The sequence below is a fragment of the Rana temporaria genome, chromosome 6 (assembly GCF_905171775.1).
Source record: "Rana temporaria chromosome 6, aRanTem1.1, whole genome shotgun sequence".
Lineage (NCBI taxonomy): Eukaryota > Metazoa > Chordata > Amphibia > Anura > Ranidae > Rana > Rana temporaria.
This window is the reverse complement of record NC_053494.1, coordinates 67,851,060-67,878,273: the sequence shown is the minus strand read 5'-3', so window position 1 is coordinate 67,878,273 and position 27,214 is coordinate 67,851,060. Positions and strand designations below refer to the sequence as shown.

Here is a 27,214-nt window from a genome sequence, read left to right as displayed (position 1 = left end):
TATCGATCTGGTTGCATAAGGAGATGACATCGTCCAGACCAACAGGGATGGTTCTTCCCGCTAACTCGTGTTTCACTCGCTCAGAGAGGCCATGTAAAAAGGTAGCGACCAGGCCCTTATTGTTCCAGCTCAATTCAGCTGAGAGGATACAGAACTGGAGAGCATTTTGTCCCACTGAACGGGATTCTTGGCAGAGACGTAAAAGAGCACTAGCCGCTTTAGAAACCCGAGCCGGCTCCTTGAAGATGTTACGAAGATGTTACGAAAGAGCTTCAAGAAGTCAGACAGGCTGGAAACTACCGGATCATTCTTCTCCCACAGGGAGGCAGCCCAGGCTAGAGCTTCACCGGAAAGGAGGGAAATACTATAGGCTACCTTTGCCCGATCAGACAGGAAGTTTTGAGGCTGAAGCTCAAAATGGATGGTGCATTGGCTAAGAAACCCCCTCCAGAGAAATGAATTGGAGGTGGTAGTTTCAGTGAATGCGACTCTGCGACTGGTGCAGCCACTGGTTGTACTTGGGGTTGCAGATTCGGAGTTCCCAACGAGGTCTGAAGCTGTTCAAAGCGGGAAGCCAGATCCTTTAGGAATCGCATCACCTGAGTCTGATTAGCTTCTTGCGTCTCGAGTCTGTGAACTATGCCCTGTAATGGATTGTCTGCGGGGTGTGGCACATCGGCTGGGTTCATGGCTGTTCAAACTGTCAGGTCACCTGTGGCCAGGTGACAAATGCACCCCATTGGAGACAGGGGTGCACCGCAAGGTAGTGAACCCAGTAGCAGACTGCTGCAGATGGACAAGAAACGTGAGCCCAAGATTCCCCAGGGCGCGGAGTCTAAGGTCCAGCAGGTGTTCACCAGAACCTCTAGTGGTGAGGATAGCCTTCGCTGCAACTGAACCCAGGTCGCGGCCCCTGGAGTCCCCCAGGTCACGCTCCATAGGGAGAGAGGGGAAGCAGCCACTGAGGACACAATGGATTATGATGGGTTAGCCAAGGTCGGGGCAACAGGCAGACGAGGGTATCCAAGGGACAGGCCAAAGGTCAGGGTCACAGGCAAACAGGAGTAGTCAGAAACGAGCCAAAATCAGTACACAAAAAGGTTAATGTAGCACAGTGGGCAGCACAGTGGTGCAGTGAGTAGCACGTTCGCCTAGCAGCAAAAGGGTCGCTGGTTCAAATCCCGACCACGATACCATCTGCTTGGAGTTTGCATGTTCTCCCTGTGCCTGCGTGGGTTTCCTCCGGGTATTCCGGTTTCCTCCCACACTCCAAAGACATGCTGGTAGGTAAATTGGATATGTATATCTGTGTGTATGACTGTGTGTCCGAAGCGTGTTGAGATCCTACGGGGTAAAATTACCGCACCAGCCAAGCAGACACTGGCTGGAAAAAGCGCCCAGAGGCGATTCAGTTCGCATGTGTAGCGCTATACAAGTCATTCATTCATTCATTCATTCATTCACACGGCAGACAGGAACACAAGCTAACAAAGTTGAACAGCAAAGCAGACCTGCAGTGCACTAGTTAATATAGACTTCCTGGGATGGCCTGGGGTGGAGCCATACAGGGAGGAGAGATGATAAAAGGCAGCCAGAAAGAGCCAGGCCTCTAATGGACACATGGAAGAGAAGGTAAGCTATAAAAGAGAAAAAAGAGCGGAGGGCGCACCGACCTAGTGTGATACTGATAAAATGAATTTATTAAAATCAATAGTTATACTCACAAATTAGAGTTAAAATCAGGCTTTAAAAATGGTACAGCAGATATCCAGCAGCATCAGTGGAACAAGGTAATCGTTTGAACCAACAGTCAATATTACAGCTGACGCGTTTCAGGGGCATACCCCTTTCTTCAGAGCTTAGTGGTCTGCAGTGCTCCCTCGCCGTAGTGCTTGTGGGAATATATATACACACATATGCACACACATGTGCACAGATATGCATGTGCTGATAGGTCAGGGTCATGGTTAACTCCAACCAAAAACAGGGAGGGGGGGCTCACCTTGGGCCCCTCCTCCTAGCACCCAGGGCACCTATGTCTCCCATGGGGGTGGTCTCATACCAGTCCAGCCTCGAATTTAAGGGCTGGCATCACATAGGGACTTTATTACCTGTCATTCGGTCCAGGCATGTACATAGGCCAGTGTGTCTGCATTGATTTAAATGTGGATCGGGTATTCAGGGAAACGGGTACTCATGTATATGATTGCCCAAGTGAAGACAGTATAAAGGGCTTACCTGTCTCCTGATTGACGCCACTCTCCAAAGGAGAATTGTGAATTCCCACGATTCTGAGGAGGGCTGCAAGACCAGAGCGCAGGAGACTTGTTTCTGTTTATAGAGAAGGTAAGCTGCCAGACATTATTGCATGTCCATGACATTCCTGGTCTGTAATTTTGTTGCTTAGGCATCTGGTAGAATAATGGGGGGTTTGGGAAAGAAGCATAAGTGGCTGTCAGTGCTGGCTGCAGTGGTAGATTTCTGTCTGTCTGCAAACTGTTCTGGGGACTGGGGAGATATGTTTTGATGCATTGCATCACAGAAATTGAACGGCCAATCGGAGTGGCCGTTTGGTAGGCGATCTGTGCGGCCAATGAGAGATGATCTCATATGTAAACATATGAGGTAATTTCTCATTGCCGGCTCTCACAATGACAGCGTCCTGTCAGGGAGAGAGGAGACCGATCTGTGTCTCTTGTACATAGGCACACAGATCGGTCACCTCCCCCAGTCACCCCCCTTCCCCCACAGTTAGAACACTATATAGGGTACACATTTAACCCCTTCCTCACCCCCTAGTGTTAACCCCTTCCCTGCCAGTCACATTTATACAGTAATTAGTGCATATTTATAGTACTGATTGCAGTATAAATGTGAATGGTGCCAAAATGTGTCAAAAGTGTCCGATGTGTCCGCAATAATGTCGCAGTCGCAATAAAAATCGCAGATCGCCGCCATTACAAAATAAATAATAAAAAATAATAATTATGTCCCTTATTTTGTAGGCGCTATAACTTTTGCGCAAACCAGTCGCTTATTGCGTTTTTTTTTTTTATTACCAAAAATATGTAGAAGAATACGTATCGGCCTAGACTGAATTTTTTTTTTTTTTTTTAAATTGGGCTATTTATTATAGCAACAAGTAAAAAATATTGTATTTTTTTTCAAAATTGTCGTACTTTTTTGTTTATAGCGCAAAAAATAAAAACCGCAGAGGTGATCAAATACCACCAAAATAAAGGTCTACTTGTGGGGAAAAAAGGACGTCAATTTTGTTTGGGAGCCACGTCGCACGACGGCGCAATTGTCAGTTAAAGCGACGCAGTGCCGGAAGCTGAAATTTCACCTGGGCAGGAGGGGGGTATATGTGCCCAGTAAGCAAGTGGTTAATAAAGTGTACATTTTCACAGACACATTTTCATTTGGCATTTTGTTGCAACCCCCCTCTTTGTTGTGCACCAATTGGGCACTGGTGCAGCAGCCCCCCCCCCCTCCTCCTGTTCCTCTTCTTCAGCTATCTCTACCCTTTGCTGATTTGGAGATCGTGTGTTTGGAGGCTCCTGTGTTTGCGCTGAGGAGTCTTCTTCACCAGGTTCATCATCCCAGCAGGTGTCTGTGCTGCAAATCACAAAACAAACCAGAACATTGCTTTTAGGGGGGCAGGTAATAATTGGACAGAAACACAGATTAATAATACCCTTTTTATATAAATTACCTTTGCATCTCCAGAATGGGTCGCAAAAATTCAAGGTCTTTGGCATAGGAGTATGGTGTGAATGACTTTGCAGCCGAGCCACTTCTAATACTCCTTTCCTTTTTTAAATGACCGTTAAAGCCATCCTTGGCGCTCCGCCATCTTGTTTGCAAAGCTTTTACTGCAAAACAATGAAAACATATTTTTGTTATAATTTCAGATACCTGGCAACTGGACACTCCATTTCTAGTCTGCATTTTCAGTTCTTGATTGGGAAATCAACTGTTAGCTACCTAATCCGGTGAAAAAAGGCTCCATCATTTGGAACGTTCTTAAAGAGGTGGTCTTCCCGAAACCTACAACTGATGAATGGGCAGAGATAGCAGATATCTTCTGACAGCAGTGTAAATTCCCAAATTGCGTGGATGCTAATGACGGAAAGCATATACGCATCCAGAAGCCAGTAGGCAGTGGCAGCAGCTTTTATAACTATAAAAAATATTTTTCATTTGTTCTTTTTGCAATGGCGGATGCCAATTACCGTTTTGTATGTGTAGATATAGGGTCCTACGGCAGAAGTTCAGACTCGAGTATATTTACACACTCAACCTTAGGTCATCTTCTGCAAGAAAATAGGCTGGGACTACCAGCCAATAGGCCACTCCCTGGAACTAGTGGGCCTGTAATGCCGTATGTCTTTGTGGCTGATGAAGCATTTGCGCTAGGGGAACACCTTCTCAGACCCTATTCAACGTCACCTCACCTGCCACAAGTTGTGGATTGTCCACTTGCCATGTCACCTGGCCACGTCACCTGGCCACATCACCTGCCACAAGTTGTGGATTGTCCACTTGCCATGTCACCTGGCCACGTCACCTGCCATGTCACCTGGCCACGTCACCTGCCACAAGTTGTGGATTGTCCACTTGCCATGTCACCTGCCATGTCACCTGGCCACATCACCTGCCACAAGTTGTGGATTGTCCACTGGCCACGTCACCTGCCACATCAACTGGCCACATCACCTGCCAAGTTGTGAATTGTCCACTTGCCAGGTCATCTGCCACGTCACCTGGCCACGTCACCTGCCACAAGTTGTGGATTGTCCACTGGCCACGTCACCTGCCACATCAACTGGCCACGTTACCTGCCACAAGTTGTGGATTGTTCACTTGCCACGTCACCTGACCACGACACCTGCCACAAGTTGTGGATTGTCCACTTGCCACGTCACCTGCCACAAGTGGATTATGCACTTGCCAAATCACCTGGCCACATCACCTGCCACAAGTTGTGGATTGTCCACTGGCCACGTCACCTGGCCACGTCACCTGCCATGTCACCTGGCCACGTCACCTGCCACAAGTTGTGGATTGTCCACTTGCCATGTCACCTGGCCACGTCACCTGCCACGTCACCTGGCCACATCACCTGCCACGTCACCTGGCCACGTCACCTGCCACAAGTTGTGGATTGTCCACTGGCCACGTCACCTGGCCATGTCACCTGCCACATCACCTGGCCACGTCACCTACCACAAGTTGTGGATTGTCCACTTGCGACGTCACCTGCCTCAAGTTGTGTATTGTCCACTTGCCACGTCATCTGCCATGTCACCTGGCCACCCCACCTGCCACAAGTTGTGGATTGTCCACTGGCCACGTCACCTGGCCACGTCACCTGCCACAAGTTGTGGATTGTCCACTCGCCATGTCACCTGGCCACGTCACCTGCCACATCACATGGCCACGTCACCTGCCACAAGTTGTGGATTGTCCACTGGCCACGTCACCTGCCACGTCACCTGGCCACGTCACCTGCCACAAGTTGTGGATTGTCCACTTGCCATGTCACCTGCCACGTCACCTGGCCACATCACCTGCCACGTCACCTGCCACAAGTTGTGGATTGTCCACTGGCCACGTCACCTGCCACATCAACTGGCCACGTCACCTGCCAAGTTGTGAATTGTCCACTTGCCACGTCATCTGCCATGTCACCTGGCCACGTCACCTGCCACAAGTTGTGGATTGTCCACTGGCCACGTCACCTGCCACATCAACTGGCCACGTCACCTGCCACAAGTTGTGGATTGTCCACTTGCCACGTCACCTGACCACGACACCTGCCACAAGTTGTGGATTGTCCACTTGCCACATCACCTGCCACAAGTGGATTATGCACTTGCCAAATCACCTGGCCACGTCACCTGCTACAATTTGTGGATTGTCCACTGGCCACGTCACCTAGCCACGTCACCTGCCATGTCACCTGGCCACGTTACCTGCCACAAGTTGTGGATTGTCCACTTGCCATGTCACCTGGCTATGTCACCGGCCACGTCACCTGCCACAAGTTGTGGATTGTCCACTGGCCACGTCACCTAGCCACGTCACCTGCCATGTCACCTGGCCACGTCACCTGCCACAAGTTGTGGATTGTCCACTGGCCACGTCACCTAGCCACGTCACCTGCCATGTCACCTGGCCACGTTACCTGCCACAAGTTGTGGATTGTCCACTGGCCACGCCACCTGCCACGTCAACTGGCCACGTCACCTGCCACAAGTTGTGGATTGTCCACTGGCCACGTCACCTGGCCACGTCACCTGCCACATCACCTGGCCACGTCACCTACAACAAGTTGTGGATTGTCCACTTGCCACGTCACCTGCCTCAAGTTGTGTATTGTCCACTTGCCACGTCATCTGCCATGTCACCTGGCCACCCCACCTGCCACAAGTTTTGGATTGTCCACTGGCCACGTCACCTGCCGCAAGTTGTGGATTGTCCACTTGCCATGTCACCTGGCCACGTCACCTGCCACATCACCTGGCCACATCACCTGCCACAAGTTGTGGATTGTCCACTGGCCACGTCACCAAGCCACGTCACCTGCCATGTCACCTGGCCACGTTACCTGCCACAAGTTGTGGATTGTCCACTTGCCATGTAACCTGGCTATGTCACCTGCCACGTCACCTGGCCACGTCACCTACCACAAGTTGTGGATTGTACACTTGCCACGTCACCTGGCCATGTTACCTGCCACAAGTTGTGGATTGTCCACTGGCCACGTGACCTGGCCACGTCACCTGCCACGTCACCTACCACAAGTTGTGGATTGTCCACTGGCCATGTCACCTGCCACAAGTTGTTGATTGTCCACTGGCCACGTCACCTGCCACAAGTTGTGGATTGTCCACAATGCAATGCAAGCAATTACATTTTTTATGTTTTTTATGGTTTTGTTCATCATTTGCCATGATTTTTGAGATTTCTAATGTAAAAAAAATAGGTCACCTTTAAAAACGCCTATAAACGAAATCGCGGCAAAACGCCGGTACCGCGTTTTGCCGCGATTTGCGTCTAAAATGCGAAAGCTGAAAGCGTCTGAAACCAAAATTTTGGGTTTGGAAAAACGGCCCTAAACCCAACTGCTTTGAAAAGCCAAAAAACGTGATTGTGTGCATGGACACATAGGATAACATTAAATGTGTTCAGGGGCAGTTGAAAAAAATGCCCAAATGCCTCTGAACTCGAGTTTAGCAGCGTCTCGTGTGCATGGGGCCTTACAGTTTGTTCCTCAGTGATCAATTTTGCTTCCATACACCTATATTTTTGGTAAATGTATTGACCAATTCCATTCTAGGGGTCATCTGTCGCATATAGATGTCTTTATGTGATGATAGCGACTCATTTTTTTCAGTAGTTTATATATAGGGGAATCAGGGATCCCCTATGTTTAATCCAAAATGATTATTTTTTTTTCTTGGAGCCAACTAATTGAGCCTTTTAAAAAAAAAAAAAAACTATCTAGCTTGGCTAGGCACGGAGATACGACATTCCAAACCAAGGCTTGATCCTCTGTAATGAACAGAACCAGGAATGAGACTAGATTGAAGCTTAACATGGCCCCCTGCCTCGATAGCGAGGCTTGGTCTACATTCTATAGAGCGATGACTCCAGTGCCCCTGGAAGATGTTTTTGTTTGCAGTTCATACATACACGCAGTTCCAGTGTGTTTTTGATACAATTTTCTATGTTCCAGTACAGTTCTGTGTTCTGCGCCGAAAAAAATGCAGCATGCTCTACTTTTTTTTCTGCACTGGAAACTGACTGAAACTGACTGCACTGGTGTGAACCAGAGCCATTGGAATACATGGAAAACACTACATGCATTTTTAGGCTGGATTCACACCTATGCATTTTTAGTGCTTTTTGCATTTTGCAGATTTGCACTACAGAACGTGTTCCATAGGAAACCATGGTAAATGGACTGTAGTGCAAATCTGCAAAATGAACAAAAAATGCATAGGTGTGAATCCAGCCTTAGTGCAGATAAAAAGCATGCAGAACTCCATCTGATGTAAACTAGCACTTAGTGCACAAAAAAGAGCACAGAACTGCATCTAGTGTGAACTAGGCTGGCACTAGTTTTATGGGAATTGATAAACTCAAATTGCATTGAGAGGGGGGATCTAAACGAGATGAGCTGGAGTTATAGGGTTAAGTGTCTTAGACCTCTCAGTTTGAATGCCGATATTGAGGTGAATGCATTCATTATTAATTCCTAAATTTGGAAACATTTTCTCCCCATATGTAGTCCTTGATAATATGAATTATAATTTTTATCTAAATTTTACATGTCTTTTATTAATTCTGTTTACTACATCTTTATGTATGTTTTCATGTATACAATTTTAATATTTTTGATCATAGTTAATTTTGTAGACTAACAGTTTGTTCCTCAGTGATCAATTTTGTTTCCTTCCACCTACATTTTTGATAAATGTATTGACCAATTCCAAGGATATCCTCTAGGGGTCGCCTGTCGCATATTGGCGTCTTTATGTGATGGTAGTGACTCATTTTTTTCTGTAGTTTATATATAAGGAGAATCGAGGATCCCCCTATGTTTAGTCCAAAATTATTATTTTTTATCTTGGAGCCAACTAATTGAGCCTTTTTTTTTTTTAAAACTATCTAGCTTTACTAGGCTCGGAGATACGACATTCCAAACCGAGGGTTGGTCCTCTGTAATGAACAGAACCAGGAATGAGACTAGGTTGAAGCTTAACATGGCCCCCTGCGCAATAACGAGGCTTGGTCTACTTTCTATAAATATAGCGATGACTCCCGTGCCCCCTGGAAGACGTCACATGTGACGAAACATGTTGGGCTACGCACTGACGTCACCGCGCCCCATGCGATCACGGAAGGACGGATGTACGATTTGTTGCCGGCTTTAGAGATTCTGTCATAGAAGCGCGTATACGATTTTTATCATCGTAAGTTGCCATTTAAGTGGCTTTTATCTCAATAAATTTGTTTTTATGATATTACACTATCGGAGCGTTTTCTTTCCTACAAATAACTGATGAATGGCTTGGAGCTCACGCTGTCAGTGAAAAGGTGGCCGTGGTGTGATCTACCTGTGGTTTACATTTCATCCAGGATATCTTTATAATATCCTGCATAGGTCATTCTGCCTGCCCATTAGACCATCCTAGTGATAGGTGGCCCTGAGCATCTGGTAAGAGTCTCATATTACCACTACTGGTGTGACACAGAAGAAAGCTTATCATTCGGTGGAGGTTTCTACTTTATGGACTATAAATATATCATCACATGGACTTATTCATTAATTGATACACGTTTTTGCCAAGTTTGCACTTTGCACTTTATATAACATTCAATATGCTGTTATTTGTTTACAGTGATTCACTCGGTTATCTAATCTCAGGATTAGTCTTAAACTTTTGCAAATTTTTCAACATCGTTAATGTGGTTGTTAGTATTTTTATGCACTGATTAGCGCAATTAAATTTATAATATTTGAACTAGCACTTACCCCACATTCACATCGGGCCATTTTGACATGCGATTTGACATGTCAGATCGATGCCCAACACTGCACCGATTTCCAAAAGTAGTTTTTGCACTACTTTTGGCGACTTCAGGGGTTAGGGTGATTTGAATAGACATCTGTGCATGAACCCGCACAGATGTCTGTCAAATTGCCTCCGAAGTCAGATTGAAATGCCGATTTGAAATGGTGTGATTTCAAAATGGCCCTCAGTGTGAACGTCGGACATTTGCTGTCGGAATTTCCGACCACAAAGATTTTAAGGCGGGTTCTCAAATTTTCCTACAACAAAAGTTCTCGTAAATAAATGAATTGATGAAGGGGGTAAGTTGGGGGATAGGAAGTAGTCTAAGAAAAGACTGTAGAGTTTAGATAGGAGGGTTACTATTAGTAGCAGTAAATGAAGAGAGAGCTTGATTTGAAATGTATCAAAAAGAGTTTATTTAGCACGTATTTGGTGCAATTTATAAGGTAATCAGATGTAAAAAAACATCTAGTTTAAAAAAGTTCCTTGACACATATAACAAGACTAACAAGACTTACTGAGACTACAAATAACGGCGCCCGTCTACGCGCGCTTGAAGTTCACACATCAGTAACGTGCATCATGTATGCATGGTAATTTCTAAGTCCCGATCGTATATCGTGGGGACAATGTGTTAGGTGACCGTATGTGGGAAACTGAGGTCTCACCACGTCATTAACACTGTAGTGTCAAATTGATGCACTGCCTGGTGGGTGAACCTGGTACTTGGGAGATGGGGGGAGGGGAAGGTGTGGAATATGCCGTGTGTTATCAAAACCCGGGGTTAATTGAAGAAGGAAAAAATAAAAATAATAAATTTTAAAGGAAGTGTCGGAATTTCCGACCACAAAGATTTTAAAGCGGGTTCTCAAATTTTCCTACAACAAAAGTTCTCGTCAGGAAATTCCGATCGTCTGTAATTCCGAAGCACAAAAATTCTACGCATACTTGGAATCATTGAACTTCTTTTTTCTCGGCTCGTTGTAGTGTTGTATGTCACCGCGTTCTTGACATTCGAAATTCACGACAAGATTTGTGTGACCGTGTGTATGCAAGACAAGTTTGAGGCAAAATTACGTTGGAAAAAAAGATACGGTTTTGTTGTCGGAAATTTACGATCGTGTGTACGCGACATTCCACCAAATTCTATGTGCCACAGTTTTAGTAATCCCCCCCCCCCCCCTCAAAAGGGACAGGATAGGAAAGGTCCCACAAACTTTCAACTATGGGGAGGAATGGTGTTCTCAGAACACTAGCAAGAGATTTTTTAGACACAGGGATAGGGGGGGTTATCCTCAAAAGAGATACTCCGACTTAACTGCTGTTCAGTCTGTGTGTAACTTTGGAAACGATCCTCAAAAGGCTTTTTCCAAAGTTACACAGAAGATCCGGCATGTGTAATTGAATTACACTGCCTAATTTTAGGATGCAGTACCGCATCCGCCGCTGGGGGCATTTCGAGTCGAAATGCCGTTGCTAGTATGCAAATTAGCACTTAAGGCGATCCACAAAGCTTTCTAGCTTCCTTTTTGCGCCGTAAGTGTTATTTTGCAAGTGTAAAATTAGGGCTCGTTTTACAAAGTGTAAAGTTAGTAACACCTTGTAAAGGCCCATTCCAGCGACGGCATTTGGTCTGCTTTCCCGAGGGAGAACTCCACGTCAATTTGTAAAAAACAAAACCGGCATGGGTTCCCCCCCAGGAGCATACCAGGCCCTTAGGTCTGTTATGGGTTGTAAGGAGACCCCCCCACGCCGAAAATCCAATACAATCCATACCAGACCCGTATCCAAAGCACGCTACCCGGCCGGCCAGGAAGGGAGTGGGGACGAGCGAGCGCCCCCCCCCCTCCTGAGCCGTGCCAGGCCGCGTGCCCTCAACATGGGGGGGTTGGGTGCTCTGGGGCAGGGGGGCGCACTGCGGGCCCCCCCACCCCAGAGCACCCTGTCCCCATGTTGATGAGGACAGGACCTCTTCCCGACAACCCTTGCCATTGGTTGTCGGGGTATGCGGGCGGAGGCTTATCGGAATCTGGGAGTCCCCTTTAATAAGGGGGCCCCCAGATACCGGCCCCCCACCCTAAGTGAATGGATATGGGGTACATCGTACCCCTATCCATTCACCTGGAGGCAAAAAGTAAAAGTTAATAAACACACAACACAAGGCTTTTTAAAATATTTTATTATTCTGCTCCGGATGCCCCCCCTGTCTTCGTTATTAGCTCTATTACCAGGGGGGGCTTCTTCTTCCACTCTCCGGGGGTCTTCTCCGCTCTCCGGGGGTCTTCTCCGCTCTCCGGGGGTCTTCTCCGCTCTCCGGGGGGGCTTCTCCGGACTCCGGGGGGCTTCTTCCATCTTCTCCCCTCTTCCGCTCTTGACTCGGCGAACCCCGGTTCTTCTGCAGCTCTCCGGTGCCTTCTTCTTCAGCGCTGGCTGCCTGCTATGTTTGTGTGTTAGCTCGATTTCAAACAGGCAGCCAGCGCGGTCTTCTGTGGCGTCATCTTCTCTTCTGGTCTTCTGTTCTTCCGATGTTGCCTCGTCGCCTGTTGTCGCTGTAATGATGGAAGCGCGCCTTGCATCACATTTATATAGGCATCACCGTCCCATCATGCTCCGGCAGGTACCCACGTGGTGGGTGCCTACCCACGTGCACCCACCACGTGGGTACCTACCGGAGCATGATGGGACGGTGATGCCTATATAAATGTGATGCAAGGCGCGCTTCCATCATTACAGCGACAACAGGCGACGAGGCAACATCGGAAGAACAGAAGACCAGAAGAGAAGATGACGCCACAGAAGACCGCGCCGGCTGCCTGTTTGAAATCGAGCTAACACACAAACATAGCAGGCAGCCAGCGCTGAAGAAGAAGGCACCGGAGAGCTGCAGAAGAACCGGGGTTCGCCGAGTCAAGAGCGGAAGAGGGGAGAAGATGGAAGAAGCCCCCCGGAGTCCGGAGAAGCCCCCCCGGAGAGCGGAGAAGACCCCCGGAGAGCGGAGAAGACCCCCGGAGAGCGGAGAAGACCCCCGGAGAGTGGAAGAAGAAGCCCCCCCTGGTAATTGAGCTAATAACGAAGACAGGGGGGGCCTCCGGAGCAGAATAATAAACTATTTTAAAAAGCCTTGTGTTGTGTGTTTACTACATTTTACTTTTTGCCTCCAGGTGAATGGATAGGGGTACGATGTACCCCATATCCATTCACTTAGGGTGGGGGGCCGGTATCTGGGGGCCCCCTTATTAAAGGGGACTCCCAGATTCCGATAAGCCTCCGCCCGCAGACCCCGACAACCAATGGCAAGGGTTGTCGGGAAGAGGTCCTGTCCTCATCAACATGGGGACAGGGTGCTCTGGGGTGGGGGGGCCGCAGTGCGCCCCCCTGCCCCAGAGCACCCAACCCCCCCATGTTGAGGGCACGCGGCCTGGCACGGCTCAGGAGGGGGGGGGGGGCGCTCGCTCGTCCCCACTCCCTTCCTGGCCGGCCGGGTAGCGTGCTTTGGATACGGGTCTGGTATGGATTGTAGGGGGACCCCCTACGTCAATTTTTCGGCGTGGGGGGGTCTCCTTACAACCCATGCCAGACCTAAGGGCCTGGTATGCTCCTGGGGGGGAACCCATGCCGGTTTTTTCTTTGAAAATGGGCATGGAGTTCTCCCTCAGGAATGCATGCCGCTGTCATTTTTTTTATCCCCGACGCAACTTTAAGCCGTCGCGATCCTCAAAACTCGGCGTAACGTAACTTCGCGCATGCGCAGTACGGCCGGCGCGCATGCGCAGTACGGCCGGCGCGGGAGCGCGCCTCATTTAAATGGGACTCGCCCCATTTGAATAGGAACGCCTTGCGCCGGCGGAATTTTAGTTACACAGCCTGAAATTTCTAGATAAGTGCTTTGTGGATCAGGCACTTAGGTAGAAACTTTAAGGCAGTGTAACTTAAATTGGATTTTTTAAGTTACGTCAGGTTTTTGTGGATCTGGCCCAGGGTGTCCTGATACACAACGATGGAAACATAGGAGCTCTGTTAGCCGTTTCCCTTTTATGATTTTAGAATGTGATTTTAATAAAAAAAAAAAAACCCAGAGGTGATCAAATACCACCAAAAGAATTCTCTATTTGTGGGGGAAAAAATATTTGGGTACAGTGTTACATGACCACGCAATTGTCGTTCAAAGAGTGAGAGCATTGAAAGCTGAAGGAAGGTGGTTTAGGAGCCCAGTAAGCAAGTGGTTAAATGAAGATTGATGACATTAAAGCAGATGAGGAAAAGGATAACAAAAGGCAAAAGGGTATTCCTTGAAATCCAGATGTCTTCAGCTAGCCTTGTTGTGTTGGTAATCCTTGTTAATAGGGTATAGCAAATTTGGCAGAACTTTAAGATATCCTTGTTGTATTGCAACTTCCTCTCTTATAATCCTAATGGTGTTATCCAGTGCAGCTACAAGAATAAATAATGTGAGCAAGGAATAGATGTCTGCTTTCAGTGTTTTTTATAGCATAAAAACTGACTTACAGTGGAACTACAAGTACCACCAAGCTGAACTGTGTGAATGATGTCTGAAAGCAGTGTCTTATAACAAGATGGGCTATGCCCGCTCACCACAGTGGGACTCAGATATAGCTGGCAACGATATAGGTGATAAAGATAACTCTGGGAAATGGCGCCTGCCGCACTATGCTGCGGCCTACTTGTATATGAATTGCAGGCTCTGGATGACCTGGAACACCCTCCGGTTCTCTGCAAGGAAGAAGCGATGCTATATACAGAGGTCCCTCTGGATATAGTGGAACAGCCCCTCGCTGTGTAGGCCGCAAACAGCAGCTCACTGTCACACAGACCTCCTGCTGGATAACTTTCTGTGGTTGATTACTTTTTGTGCTGTATGGCAGGGGTTCACTGGCATCTGGTGCGTGCAGTATGTGCTATCAAGCATGAGGTGGATTATTCACCACAGAGTGTTCTGGGAATCGGTGTCCAAGCCCTCAAGTTTTCACACCTAGTAAAAAATGAAAAATGCCTGTAAACAAAAAACAGCTAAATTACAGCTAAATTACCGCGTCTACATGCGTTTACAAGCTGTTACAGGTATCATTGTAAATGCTGTCTAGGGATACTATTTCATTGGCTATATTTCCAGTCAAGGATAACAGACAGCAGTTGTATTCACTGTTTATTTTTTATTCACAGAGGCACAGGTGGTTTTGTCAACATATTTAATTGCAATATGCTGTACAAGCACTAAGCATTTGGCCCTAGGGCTGGGCCAAGGCAGAGGCAGAACTTTGGTGCTATCCTGAAGGGAGGGCAGCTGGGACTGGAGCCTGTCCTGTTTCTCAGAGGATTTACCCAGCCAAATCGTGCATTGTTTGTGACTGAGCTTTTAAACTAACTGTATCTTTCATTCATGAATTAATGTTACATACCTCCCAACTTTTCAACTTCAGAATGAGGGACAAATGAGCATACCCCCCCCAAAGAAGTTGTTGAGCGGATCAGAGTTGTTGAGCGGGGGGCGTGGATCAAAGTTGTTGAGCGGGGGGGGGAATTCCGTGGATCAGAGTTGTTGAGCGGGGGGGGCCCCGCGGATCAAAGTTGTTGAGCGGTTAAATCGCATGTCAAAAAATAAACCAAGGTGAACAAGGGCTTAGAGGCATTTGAGCTTTTATTTCTCTACCTCTAAAGCCTCGTACACACGACCAGTTTTCCCGGCAGGAAAACTGTCAGGAGAGCTTTTGGCCAGGAAAACCGGACATGTGTATGCTTCCTCGCAGTTTTCCCATGAGGAAAACAGCTGTGAATCCCGTCGGGAAAATAGAGAACTTGCTCTCTAATGTCCCGTCGGGATTCCCAGCTTTTTTTTTCGTCAGATCTACTACTTACCTATGGGAAAGACTGCGAGGCAAAACAAAAAAATGTTGTTCGCCATAATTAGTTTATTCACACTACAATTGCAGTTTTTAATTGCTATTTTTTTTAGTGCCAAGAGTTTGGGAGGGAGCACACTTTCAAGCCATGTACACACAGCCGGGAATCCCGTCAGGAAAAAAACGTTGGTTTTCCTGACGGGATTCCTGGCAAGCTTGGCTTGCCAAGCCGTGCATACAGACGGCCATTTAAAAGAACCGCTGTTTATTTGAATGGCAAGAACACAGTGACGTCATCGACTACAATGAGCCGACGCTCGTCACATTCAAAGCCGTTGCCGCCATCTTGCTACACCCTAAACTATGCCTTGTATGCTACCGCGCATGCATCGAAGGATTATCAAGCATGCACGGTTTTACCTTTGGACAGATAAGCATAAAGACGAACACTCCTCCAGGAACCTCGACGAGAAAATAGAGAGCCAAGTTCTTTATTTTCCCGTCGGGATTTCCGGCTGTTTTCCTGATGGGAAAACTGCTAAGGAGCATACACATGGCCAGGAAAACTGGTCGTGTGTACGGGGCTTTACATCCTTGCCTTGATTGTCTGGGGACCCTGTTCCGGTGCTGCTTGGCCCTGCATATCAGCTCCAATCCCTTTCTCATCACTTGGCAAATTTTCAACCCTGCTGAAAAGAAGCTAGGTTTTTCCTAGCAGGACCAGCATGTTAGTGTGCAACCTCCTGAAACTTTCTTGTGGATTTTCCTTTTTTTACAAATTCAACATCCCTTCCCAGACCCAGGCTTCACCCAACTAAACCTTCTACTAGCTAAATTAGTTCTCAAAGAATAGGGTATAATAGGGACAACCCCATCCCTTTTCTCCTTAGCGATAGGTCACATAAAAGAAAAGAAAATGTAAAGAAAACTAAATATACAGACTATGAAAACTAATATTAATTTAATAACCAATAGTAAACTAGTCAATTCCTAATGTCAGTATGTTGTATTGTTTTCTTGCAGGATTGATGACATTCAGCTGTGCAGAGAAATCATGAGCCTGAAGCAAGAATTGCAGACCTTAGATGTGTCTGGTAAGTGTTAACATCTGTCATTAAATGTAAACTATAAAATCAGGGGAGTTGCTAGGACTGTAAAGCCGAGTACACACAGGTGTCCGTTTATCAAACTGAGATCAGTGGCGATCCCGAGTATCGCCGCTGATCGCAGGTCAATAACAGTTTATGAAACTGAGGTAACCAGCGGAGAACATGTTCTCCACTGATCGTCGCAGCACAATGAGAATCTGTAACTGACTTCACAGAAACGGCCAGTTTATGAAGATGAGATCTCGGCACCTCACTGGCGATCTGTGACAGAATTCTCCCTCTCTGATTCACAAGCTCAGAGGTAGAGAATCAGAGAGAGAAGCGTGAAGCTGGCTGAGTATTCTGGAGGAAGCAGGAAGTGTTTTGACTTCCTTCTTTCATCCACTAGCAGCCATACAGTCAGAACACATCTTCCCCACCATTACACACCCCAAAACGAGTCGGTTAGGAATATATAGTGTATATATATATATATATATATATATATATATATATATATATATATATATATATATATATATATATATATATGTGTAGCACTACCCCCGCAGGAGCTGCTGGTTATATTTTGGGTGGCACGTTCTCGCTGTCCAGGGTGAAAGGAGAGTCTGAAGAATTTCAATGTCCACACAACGCACTTCTTTTTCTTTGATTTATTTGGGAGAACTTTAGAAGAAAAGAAGGATGAGGGGTGGAAGGGTAGGTAGGTTCAGGTGCATATTCAAAGTAAGGAAACACTCCTGTTTCCAGCATACAGTTCTCGTCGCCACTCTAGCCAGAGTGGGTATTGCTCACCTGGATAGGTCCCTCTCACTGGCCTAGCAGCCGGGATGGCGCACAAAGTAAAGTACAGTCTCTGCCACAGACCTTCCTTTCCTGATGAGACACTTTGGTCCAGAATCCCCTGCCACAGGATTCACCACCCGGATCTATTTAGCTTTGTTTCTTTAGAACTTTAGATGCGACAGGTGACACTGTCAAGCCTTTCGGTGTACGGTGCATCCTTCGATGAAGTTTCTAGGCCTTCTCCCAAGGTACCAGCCTCTTGCATGGCCCTCTCCAGGATAGATCCTCCCCTGGCTTCCTTCATCAGGTGTCTTTCTCCCGCAGGATGGACAGCACAAGATCACCTTTGCAGTACAGGCCCCAGCCAGACAACTGGGCCTACAGGCGAAGCCGCAGCCCCAGGCCAACGTGGTCCCGGAACTAGGATTCAGAACACGCACCTCAGGCCAGGCGGGCCACGAGGCGCAGACGGACGACAGACAGACCCACCAATGGCATCTGCCCCTTAAGTACCCCTCCCCAGCATGCACAGTGGGCAACCACTCCCACTGATTTGCTGCCGAGGGGGACACTCAATACACCTTGACCTTGCTGCTGCCACCCTTGGCCTGCTCTTAATCATTTTGGTCTGAGCCAAATAACAGCTCAGACCCCCACTAAATTTAAAGCAGCGCCTGTTCAACAGGAGCAGGGCGCTACATATATGTATATGTTTGAAGGCTGGCAGCAGGCTAGCCTGTATTTACAGGAGGAGTCTGAGGGGTATTTATCCCTCCTTCTCTCTGTTCCTGCGTCGGTTGGTTTCTGGGTTTTCTGCAGCTGACGCACGTCACTTCCGTTTTTTTGCAGAGCGGTGGCAGCAGCTGCAGGAGTCTCATGGCTGTTCTTATCCCCCGCGGGATATGGCTGCCAGAGGGGTGTTGTTGTTTTTCGCGGGTATATGGCTCTGCCGGGCTTCATGGTGGGGGGCGCCCACCTATTGTGCTCTCCTGAGGATCCTCAGCAGGCAGAACATGCAGGCAGCAGAGAGGGGTTGCCAGCTGTCCACGTTCTTTCCCCGGTGCTCATCCGGCAGCTTTCTGAATGGCATCCCTGGTGATCTAGGGTGGCATACCTGTGGTGGGCAACCCTGGTGGTCTGGTAGCATCCCTGGTGGTCCAGTATGGGCATCCTCGGGGGCGGGCTGCGCTGATAATCGATCAGCACAAACCCCCCGTCGGAGGAGCAGCCGATCGGCTCTCCTCTACTCGCGTCTAACAGACGCGAGTGAGGAAAAGCAGATCACTGGCTTTTCCTGTTTACATCGTGATCAACCGTGATTGGACACGGCTGATCACGTGGTAAAGAGTCTCCGTCAGAGACTCTTTACCTAGATCGGTGTTGCGGGGGTGTCAGACTGACACCCTGCAACAACGACAGGGGGGGCGCGCATCGGCTCAATATACTGAAGAAGTCATATGACGTCCAGTCAGGATATGGAAACCACTTTGCCGCCGTCATTTTGCTATATGGAGGGCAGCAGGTGGTTAAAACAATTGTATAAAAATAATCAAATGCACAAAAAAGGAATACTAAATAAGCAAGACTGACAAAGAGCATGCATGTGAAACTTGTCGTCATGGCAATGGATTAGCCTGCGTTCCACGTTGGCTCACAGGCTTCCCTTTCCTCTCTATACCACCGACTTTCCGCTGATGTCATCGAGGCGTACCTGACACCTTTGGCCCAGCTCGGCTCCCCTGGTCTCCCGGCAACATCCCTGTTGGTTCCCCCTCTCCATTGGCAAGGCTCTGTCTGGAAGACACCCTGGACCCTCATCTTGGCCTGGGTAGGCCCAATGCCCTTCCGCAATCCGCAGCACCACAATCCCCTGGACACGGCCATGTCTCTGCCTCCAGACACCAGCTATCAGGTGCATCACCTTCAGATGACGTCTCCATTCTGTTACTGGTGCCCTTCCATGCTCCATCAGCGGGCCCTCCTAGTGGTGTTAACCCCTCCATGCCCATAGACTTCCAGTGGTATCATTGGCCTTTATTTACTTTTTAATTGTTCTTCTATGACTCTGCTATTGGTGTAATTAACTATTGTTTTTTTATGGTCCCAACTGACTGCTTTACTTTTTTGGATCCAGTCTATAAAGCGCTGCCTATCAGTTACATTTTTTTCTTTTTTTAAATAAACTAAACTACCCCTTTTTCCCCTCCCATCCACATAGACACCCTCTATATTAACAAAAAAATAAATAAAAAGTAGGCAAATTTGCCTTAGCGAATGAGTTAAATTGAGGGTTTGAACATTAGTGAATTTTTTTTCCAAAGTTGAGATTGGTACTTTACTAGGAAATCATTTTGACCAGCATCACTTGGCTTATCTCTAAAGCCCCGTTCACATATGGGCGATTGGGAATTGTGGGCAGAATTGACACTCGTTTCCGAGTGGGATAGCAAGTTCTTGCTATACGCAGTGTGAACGAGATCTAAAAGAAAAAACTTCTCACTACAATATTGGAAAAAAAAGTATGGAACCAACACCTGAGTTTTTAGTGCACCACAAAGAACATGTGTCTAACAAGTTCTCTGTTCCTGATGTCTGAGGTTGTTTTCCTTGATCACTGAATGTCTCTCTCTGTCTGCTACATACATGCGAGAGACCATTTGATTGCACCCAATGTTTTAAGATGATTGTACAGACAGTCATAATATATTATACTAAATGTGATTTCACATACAATGAAACTCTTTTAAAAAAAAATATTTTTGTACTCGCCATAACATCATTTTCTCTGAAGTTCCTGGATGGACACAGCTCCAAATATTCTTTTTTTTTAATAAATTCTTTATTTTTTTCAAGAATTACGTTACAGGATATTACATTTCATCTCTTCTACTTAATTAAACGATATCAAAGAGTTAAGAGAGCGATGGAAAGGAACCCCACCATACCCCCCTCCTCCCTCCTCTGTCCTGGTTTCGCAATACTTCTAATTTTCCTCTCTTTTTTATATCTTGTTACCCTCACCACCCCCTCCCCCTCCCTTTAAAAAAAAAAAAAAAAGGGTTCATGTTGGCCATTCCCCATCCCCCTCCTCTTACCCCTCCCTATACCTCACATAAGAAGCCCATGTCGACCGGTATCTCTTATCCTGATCTTTCAATGCCATTGTTAAATTCTCCATTTGTTGTATCTCGGACACTTTTGCGAGCCATTGTACTCTCAATGGAGGATTCTCTTGTTTCCACATGGCAGGGATGCACGCCCTCGCAGCTATAATAAGATGTCTTATCAACAAGTTTTTGTATTTTGGAATATCTAGTAATAAGACCACTGATGGTCTATCCACTAAATTAGTTCCTGTGATTGTATTGATTGTTTCCGTTACCATTTTCCAGAATTCCTGTATTTTTCTACACTCCCACCAGATGTGCACTAATGTCCCTTCCGCTTCAAGACATCTCCAACAGACATCTGACGTCTCTGGGTATATTCGGTGTAGTACTTTTGGTGTTCTATACCATCTCGTTAGTATTTTATATCCTCCCTCCTCATATTTACTTGCTACTGATGCCTTATGTGTAAATTGCAGGATCCTATCTTTTTGTTCTTGAGTAAATGTTAGTCCCAGATCTCTCTCCCATGCTTGCATAAACGTAAATTCTTGTGGTATGTCTAGATTAATTAATGTTGCGTAAAAATAAGAGAGTGTCTTATTGAGTTCCCTTCTAGGCATATCTGCTCGAATTTAGACGGGGTCCTAACTACTGTATAGATACCTGCCTTTGTCCGGAGGAATGCTTCTAATTGCAGCAGCCTCAGGAAGTCTAATTCTGGCATACCTTCTCTTTCAATCTCTCTCCTTGTCATTAGTCGGTTATCTTTTGAGAAGTGAATGATCCTACTTATTACCCCTCTGTCGCAGGGCATTAAACCTTGAATCTATCAATCCTATTTGGAAAGCCTTAGTGCCCAGAATCGGTGTTAGTGGGCTTCAGTGCCGGCCCAAGACATTGTGCTGCCTGGGACCAAGAATGAAATGCTGCCCCCCCCAGAAAAAAAATCACGCCAACCAAAAGGCCTCCACATTCATTATTTTATATCATGATAACTAAAGGGGACCCGTCATGGCTCTATACATGTATAAAGGAGTATAAAGAGGACCTGTCATTGCTCTATACATGTATAGGAGTATAAAGAGGACCTGTCATTACTCTTTACATGTAAAGGAATATCAAGAGGACCTGTCATGGCTCTATAAATGTATATAGGACTATAAAGAGTACTTGACATGGCTCTATACATGTATAAAGGAGTATAACAAGGGCCTGTCATGGCTCTATAGATGTATAAAGAGGACCTGTCATGGCTCTGTACATGCATATAGGTGTAAAAAAGGACCTGCCATGGCTCTATACATGTATCCAGGAGTATAAAGGGATCTGTGAATTGCCGGCAGCCACAATGTCTTTTGCACAAACTAATCAATGTACGCTAATTGTGGGGTTTTTTGGTACCAAAAATATGTAGAAGAATACATATTGGCCTTAACTGAAGAAAATAGTTTATTTTTCTAAATTATGGGGATATTTATTATAGCAAAAAGTTAAAAAATATATATTTATAGCACAAAAAATAAAAACCGCAGAGGTGATCAAATATCACCAAAAGAAAGCTCGATTTGTGGGAAAAAAGGACATCAATTTTATTTGGGTAACGGAGCTGGCGGAACGGGCTGGTGGGCATCAGTATGCTGCCCCCCTAAAAGTGCTGCCTGGTACCCATGGTACCACCCGGTCCCATCATAGGGCCGGCCCTGGTGGGCTTGGATATTTTAACATACTCGTTTTTTTCAAAAAACGTTTTAGTAATCCGTATAGTGGCTCCTATCATTAGATGTTTATTTGCCTCTGCTGTTATTTCACTATCTGGGGTCCATGCCAGTCCTTCTAATGGAACCTCTACCGTCGCTTGTTCCATTCTTATCCAGGGTTTCTTATTCCGCCCACACCACTCCACAACTTTGGCTAAGTGAGATGCTTCCTGATATTTTATCAGATCTGGGAATCCAATCCCTCCTTCCCCCTTAGGTAATGATAAAATAGCCCTACTTATCCTTGCTGGTTTCCCTGCCCATATAAATTTCAAGAATCTTGATCTTAGTTCTCTTAAAAAGCTTTGTAGGATCTTGATTGGTAAGGCCTGTATTAGATATAGAATTTTTGGAAGCACATTCATCTTTAATATGTTTGTCCGCCCAAACCATGTGAAGATTTCTTTATCCCATCTATCTAGGTCTGATTTTATTCGCCTAGCCAATGTTGCATTGTTAAGTTCAAATAGTCTATAGTCTAAGCTCCCTGTTATCTTTGTTCCTAGATAATTTATTTGGGAGTCTGTCCACCTGAAGTCAAAATGTGTTTTAATCTGCTCCAATATTTCCGCTTTTACTTCTATTCCTAATGCTTCTGTTTTCCCATAATTGACTTTAAAATTGGACAGCTTTCCATACTCTCTTATTTCTACCATTAAGGGCGGTAGGGAGATAACTGGAGATGTTATAAAGAAAATTAGATCATCCATGTATGCCGCTACTTTCTGTACCTCTCCTTTCGTTGCTACCTCCCTGATATTCACATTAGCTCATATTTTCCGTAGAAAAGGCTCCATAGTCAAAACAAAAATTATGGGCGATAGTGGGCATCCTTGTCTTGTCCCATTTCGAATATCGAATGGGTCGGATATCTTACCTTCTATTTTAACTTTTGCACGTGGTTGTGAGTATAAATTTGTGAACCAGCTCATCATTCCTTCTCCTAATCCTATGTGTGCAGCGTTGCTTTTAGAAACGACCACTCCACTCGGTCAAACGCTTTTTCTGCATCACTAGCTACTAATATCATTGGCTTCTTTTCTTTTTGTGCTAGATATATCGCATTTACCACTCGCTGTGTATTCACTCTCCCCTCCCTACCTGGTATAAATCCCACTTGATCTGGGTGTATCAAATCTGGAATAAATTCTACTAACCTTGTAGCAAGAATCTTAGTAAATACTTTTAAGTCCACATTCAGCAGTGATATGGGACGGTAGCTGGCACATTGCGAAGGCTCTTTCCCTTCTTTTGGAATAACTACTATATGTGCCATCAATGTTTTGTTTGGTATTTTCTTTCCTTCCTGCAATGAGTTAAAAGCTGCTGTGAATCTTTGTGCTAATTTCTCAGCGAACATCCTATAATATGTTAAGGTAAACCCATCAGGGCCTGGTGCCTTAGCCAGTTTAATATTTTTAGAGCTTCCCTGAACTCCCCTATTGTAATTGGCTCATCTAATTTCCTTGCTTTATCCTCTGATATTTTTGGCATCATGGTGTCTAATATATTCCCTGGCTTTTTCTAGTTTCTCTTGTTCCTTCTCTAGAGACAGTTTATCCTCCAGCTGATATAGTTTCTCGTAATATTTCTTAAAGCAATTTGCGATCTCTTGCGGGGTGTTGACCATTTCATCATTAGATGTCTTAATTTGTGTAATATGATTACCTATATGTGCTTTTTTCAAGGTATTTGCTTACGTTCTACCTGGTTTGTTCCCAAACTCATAAAATGTTTGTCTCCCCCTTGTTAATTTTGCTTTGGCTTTATCTATCAGCAAAAGGCTCAATTTTTCTCGGGCCGCATCTAATTCTTGTTCTATTGATTGAGCCTGGGATTTTTTATGTACGGTTTCTAGCTCTCCAATTCGCTTAAACATTGTATCTGTTCGTTTAACTTCTTTTTTCTATATGCTCCCATCGCGATGAGGTTACCTCTCATTACGCATTTGTGCATTTCCCACAGACAAAGGAGTTGTTTCATCTGTATCGTTTGTCTCAAAGAAAAACTCTAAGGGCCAGATTCACAGAAGAGATACCATGGAGTATCTCAGATAGACCATCGTATCTCTGATTTTTACTGGTCCTATCTATGCACCTGATTCATAGAATCAGATACGCATAGATAGGGCTGAGATCCGACAGTGTCACACTGTCGGATCTTTTTTTGGATTTAAAAATGGCGCCGGGGGCGTTCCCGCTGATTTACACTGAATAATATGTAAATCAGCGAGATACGCGAAATTCACGAACGTACGCGGACCAGACGCTGTGTTCTTACGTCGTTTCCGTAGCGCGGTACCCGTCGTATACTTACCCCTGCTAAAAGCAGGGGTAAGTATTGTTAAGTATGGCCGTCGTTCCCGCGTCGAATTTGAAATTTCCTACGTCGTTTGCGTACGCGATTCACGAACACGCGCGTCGCAAGTCCCGCTCACGTCGCAACCACTGACGTCCTATTGACGTCAGTGGGAGCAATGCACGCCAGGAAATTCCCCGGACGGCGCATGCGTATTTAAATCGGCGCGGGAGCGCGCCTGATTTAAATAGTACACTCCCCCAGCCGCGGAATTAGAATTCCGCCGGGGGAGTTAGGATCCGCCGTCGCAAGTTTGGAGGTAAGTGTGTTGTGAATTTGACACTTTCCTCACAAACTTGCGAGGGCGGATCTTAAAACACATAGGTTACACGGATCTAAAGATCCGCTAACCTTTGTGAATCTGGCCCTAATTCTTCCCTTATTTTCTCTTCGTACTTACTATCTTTCAGTAGGGTCTCATTTATTTTCCAGTGCCATTCTTTCTTATCTTCCGCACCCCATTTTATTGTACAGTCTGTTGGAGCGTGGTCAGAGTGTAAAAGTTCCAATAGTGGCGTCCAATGCACTCACATCAACCTTGTAAAATTTTGTGAAGGTGCCGCCTTACACACCTGGTAGACAGACGCTTGATCTCGGAAAGCCCAGGAGGCACCTATTGCCCTGGTCGAATGCACCGTGACAGGAAATGGGGGCGCCCGCCCCTGTAAGGCATAAGCCTGAATCACGACCTGTTTGATCCACCGAGAAATGGTGGCCGACGAGACTGCCAGGCCCTTCTTTGGACCAGTCATTGACACAAACGGTGAGTCTGACCTCCGAAACGGAGCCGTAGCAGAGAGATACACTCACAGAGCTCGGACCAGAGCTCGGACCACATCCAAGGAATATAGAGCAACCTTTTTGGGATGTGACGGCCGATGACACAGGGACGGAAGCACAATGTCCTCATTTAGATGAAAGGCCAAAACAACCTTCGGAAGAAACAAAGGCTGTGGGCTTGGCACAGCTTTATCCTTGTAGAGGATCAAAAAAGGGGACTTGCAAGACAAGGTAGCCAACTCAGAAACCCTCCTGACTGATGTAATAGCCACCAGAAAGGCAACTTTCTGAGAGAGAGTCAAAAGGGAAATATCTCTAATGTTCTCAAAGGGGGGTTTCTGAAGTACCAAAAGCACCAGATTCAAATCCCACAGAGGTAGTGGTGGACAAACCAGAGGGGCCACATGTTGAACCCCTTGCACAAACATACTCACTAGTGAATGAGACACCAAGGGTCACTGAAAGAAAACAGCCAGGGCTGAAATCTGCCCCTTCAAGGTGCATAGGGCAAGTTTTTGATCCACTTCCCGCTGTAAGAACAGCAGGATTCTGGAAACCAAATATGTCCGTGGACGCCACCCCATCGTCTCACACATAGAGATGTAGGCTTCCATGTGCAATGATAGATCTTCCGAGAAGATCACTTCCGTGCCCTAAGAATGGTGGAATTTACTGAGTCCGACAGGCTTCGGTCCCTGAACACCAGACTTTCAACAGCCATGCTGTTAAAGCCAGTGACTGTAAAGAAGGATGGAGTATAGGACCTTGTGATAGAAGGTCCTCTCTCAAGGTTGGCGTACCAGGGGCACTGAGGCCAATCTGGGGCAATTAGAATCCCCGGAATCCCCTCGGTTTCCACTCTGCGAAGCAGACAAAGAAGTTTTAGCGGGGGGGAAGCATATATCAGCTGATACTGTCCCCATGGAGCCACCAACACGTCTGTCGCGTCTGCCCAGGGATCCTTGGACCTGGCCACAAACCTCAATACCTTCCAATTGAGTCGAGAAGCCAGGAGATCCACATCTGGCGTGCTCCATCTGAGGCAAAGGAGTTGAAACACATCCAGGTGTAGCGACCATTCCTCTTGGTCCAACATCTGGCGACTTAAGCAGTCCGCTTGCCAGTTTTCTACGCCCGAAATGTATACGGCCGACAGAGCCGGCACACTCCGTTCTTCCCATCGAGGAATGTTAGTGACCTCCGATACTGCAGCCAAGCTTCTTGTTCCTCTTGGATGGTTGACATACGCCACTGCCATGGCGTTGTCCGACTAGACGTCCCTGAAGCCTCGGTGAACATGTGGAGAGGCACAGTCTGATTGCCCAAAGTTCCAACACATTGATCAGCAGACCGGATTCCTCCTGCGTCCATTGACCCTGCATTGACTGAACACGCCAGACACCATTCCACCCCCCCCCCCAGCTGGTCAGGCTGGCGTCCGTCGTGATCACCATCCAGCGAAAAGGAAGGAACGACTTCCCGGACTGAAGGGCCGGAGATCTCCGCCATTTGGACAGGATTTCCTTCTGCAAGACACGAGTGTGGAATTGAGCATACAGGACCGCCTTGAAGGTGGACACCATGAGACCCAGGGATCACATGCAGAAGTGCAGTGTCAACCACCTGCGGGATGCCAACAGCATCACCACGACCGAAGAGTCTGCAACTTCCCCAAGGGGAGGTAAACTCTTGCCTCTGAGGAGTCCAGAATTAAGCCAAGGTACTCCAGGTGCTGACACCGACTTCTGTAGGTTCAATACCCAACCGAACTCTTGAAGAGTCTGACTGGCGATCACCACATCCTCCTCTAATTCACAGGTATGCCACCCTAGATCACCAGAGATGCATTCAGAAATAAATAATGGATGC

The 27,214-nt window shown here is 46.5% G+C and overlaps 1 protein-coding gene across 3 annotated transcripts in view; it reads left to right on the top strand.

Annotated features, from left to right (window-relative positions):
* BMERB1 (bMERB domain containing 1) overlaps window positions 1–27,214 on the top strand; it is a 449,511-nt gene that overhangs the window by 315,133 nt on the left and 107,164 nt on the right. For all 3 annotated transcript variants that reach the window (XM_040356926.1, XM_040356925.1, XM_040356927.1), the window contains exon 3: window positions 16,469–16,539. In XM_040356926.1, the coding sequence (XP_040212860.1) occupies window positions 16,469–16,539 (71 nt within the window). The remainder of the gene's footprint in view (window positions 1–16,468; window positions 16,540–27,214) is intronic.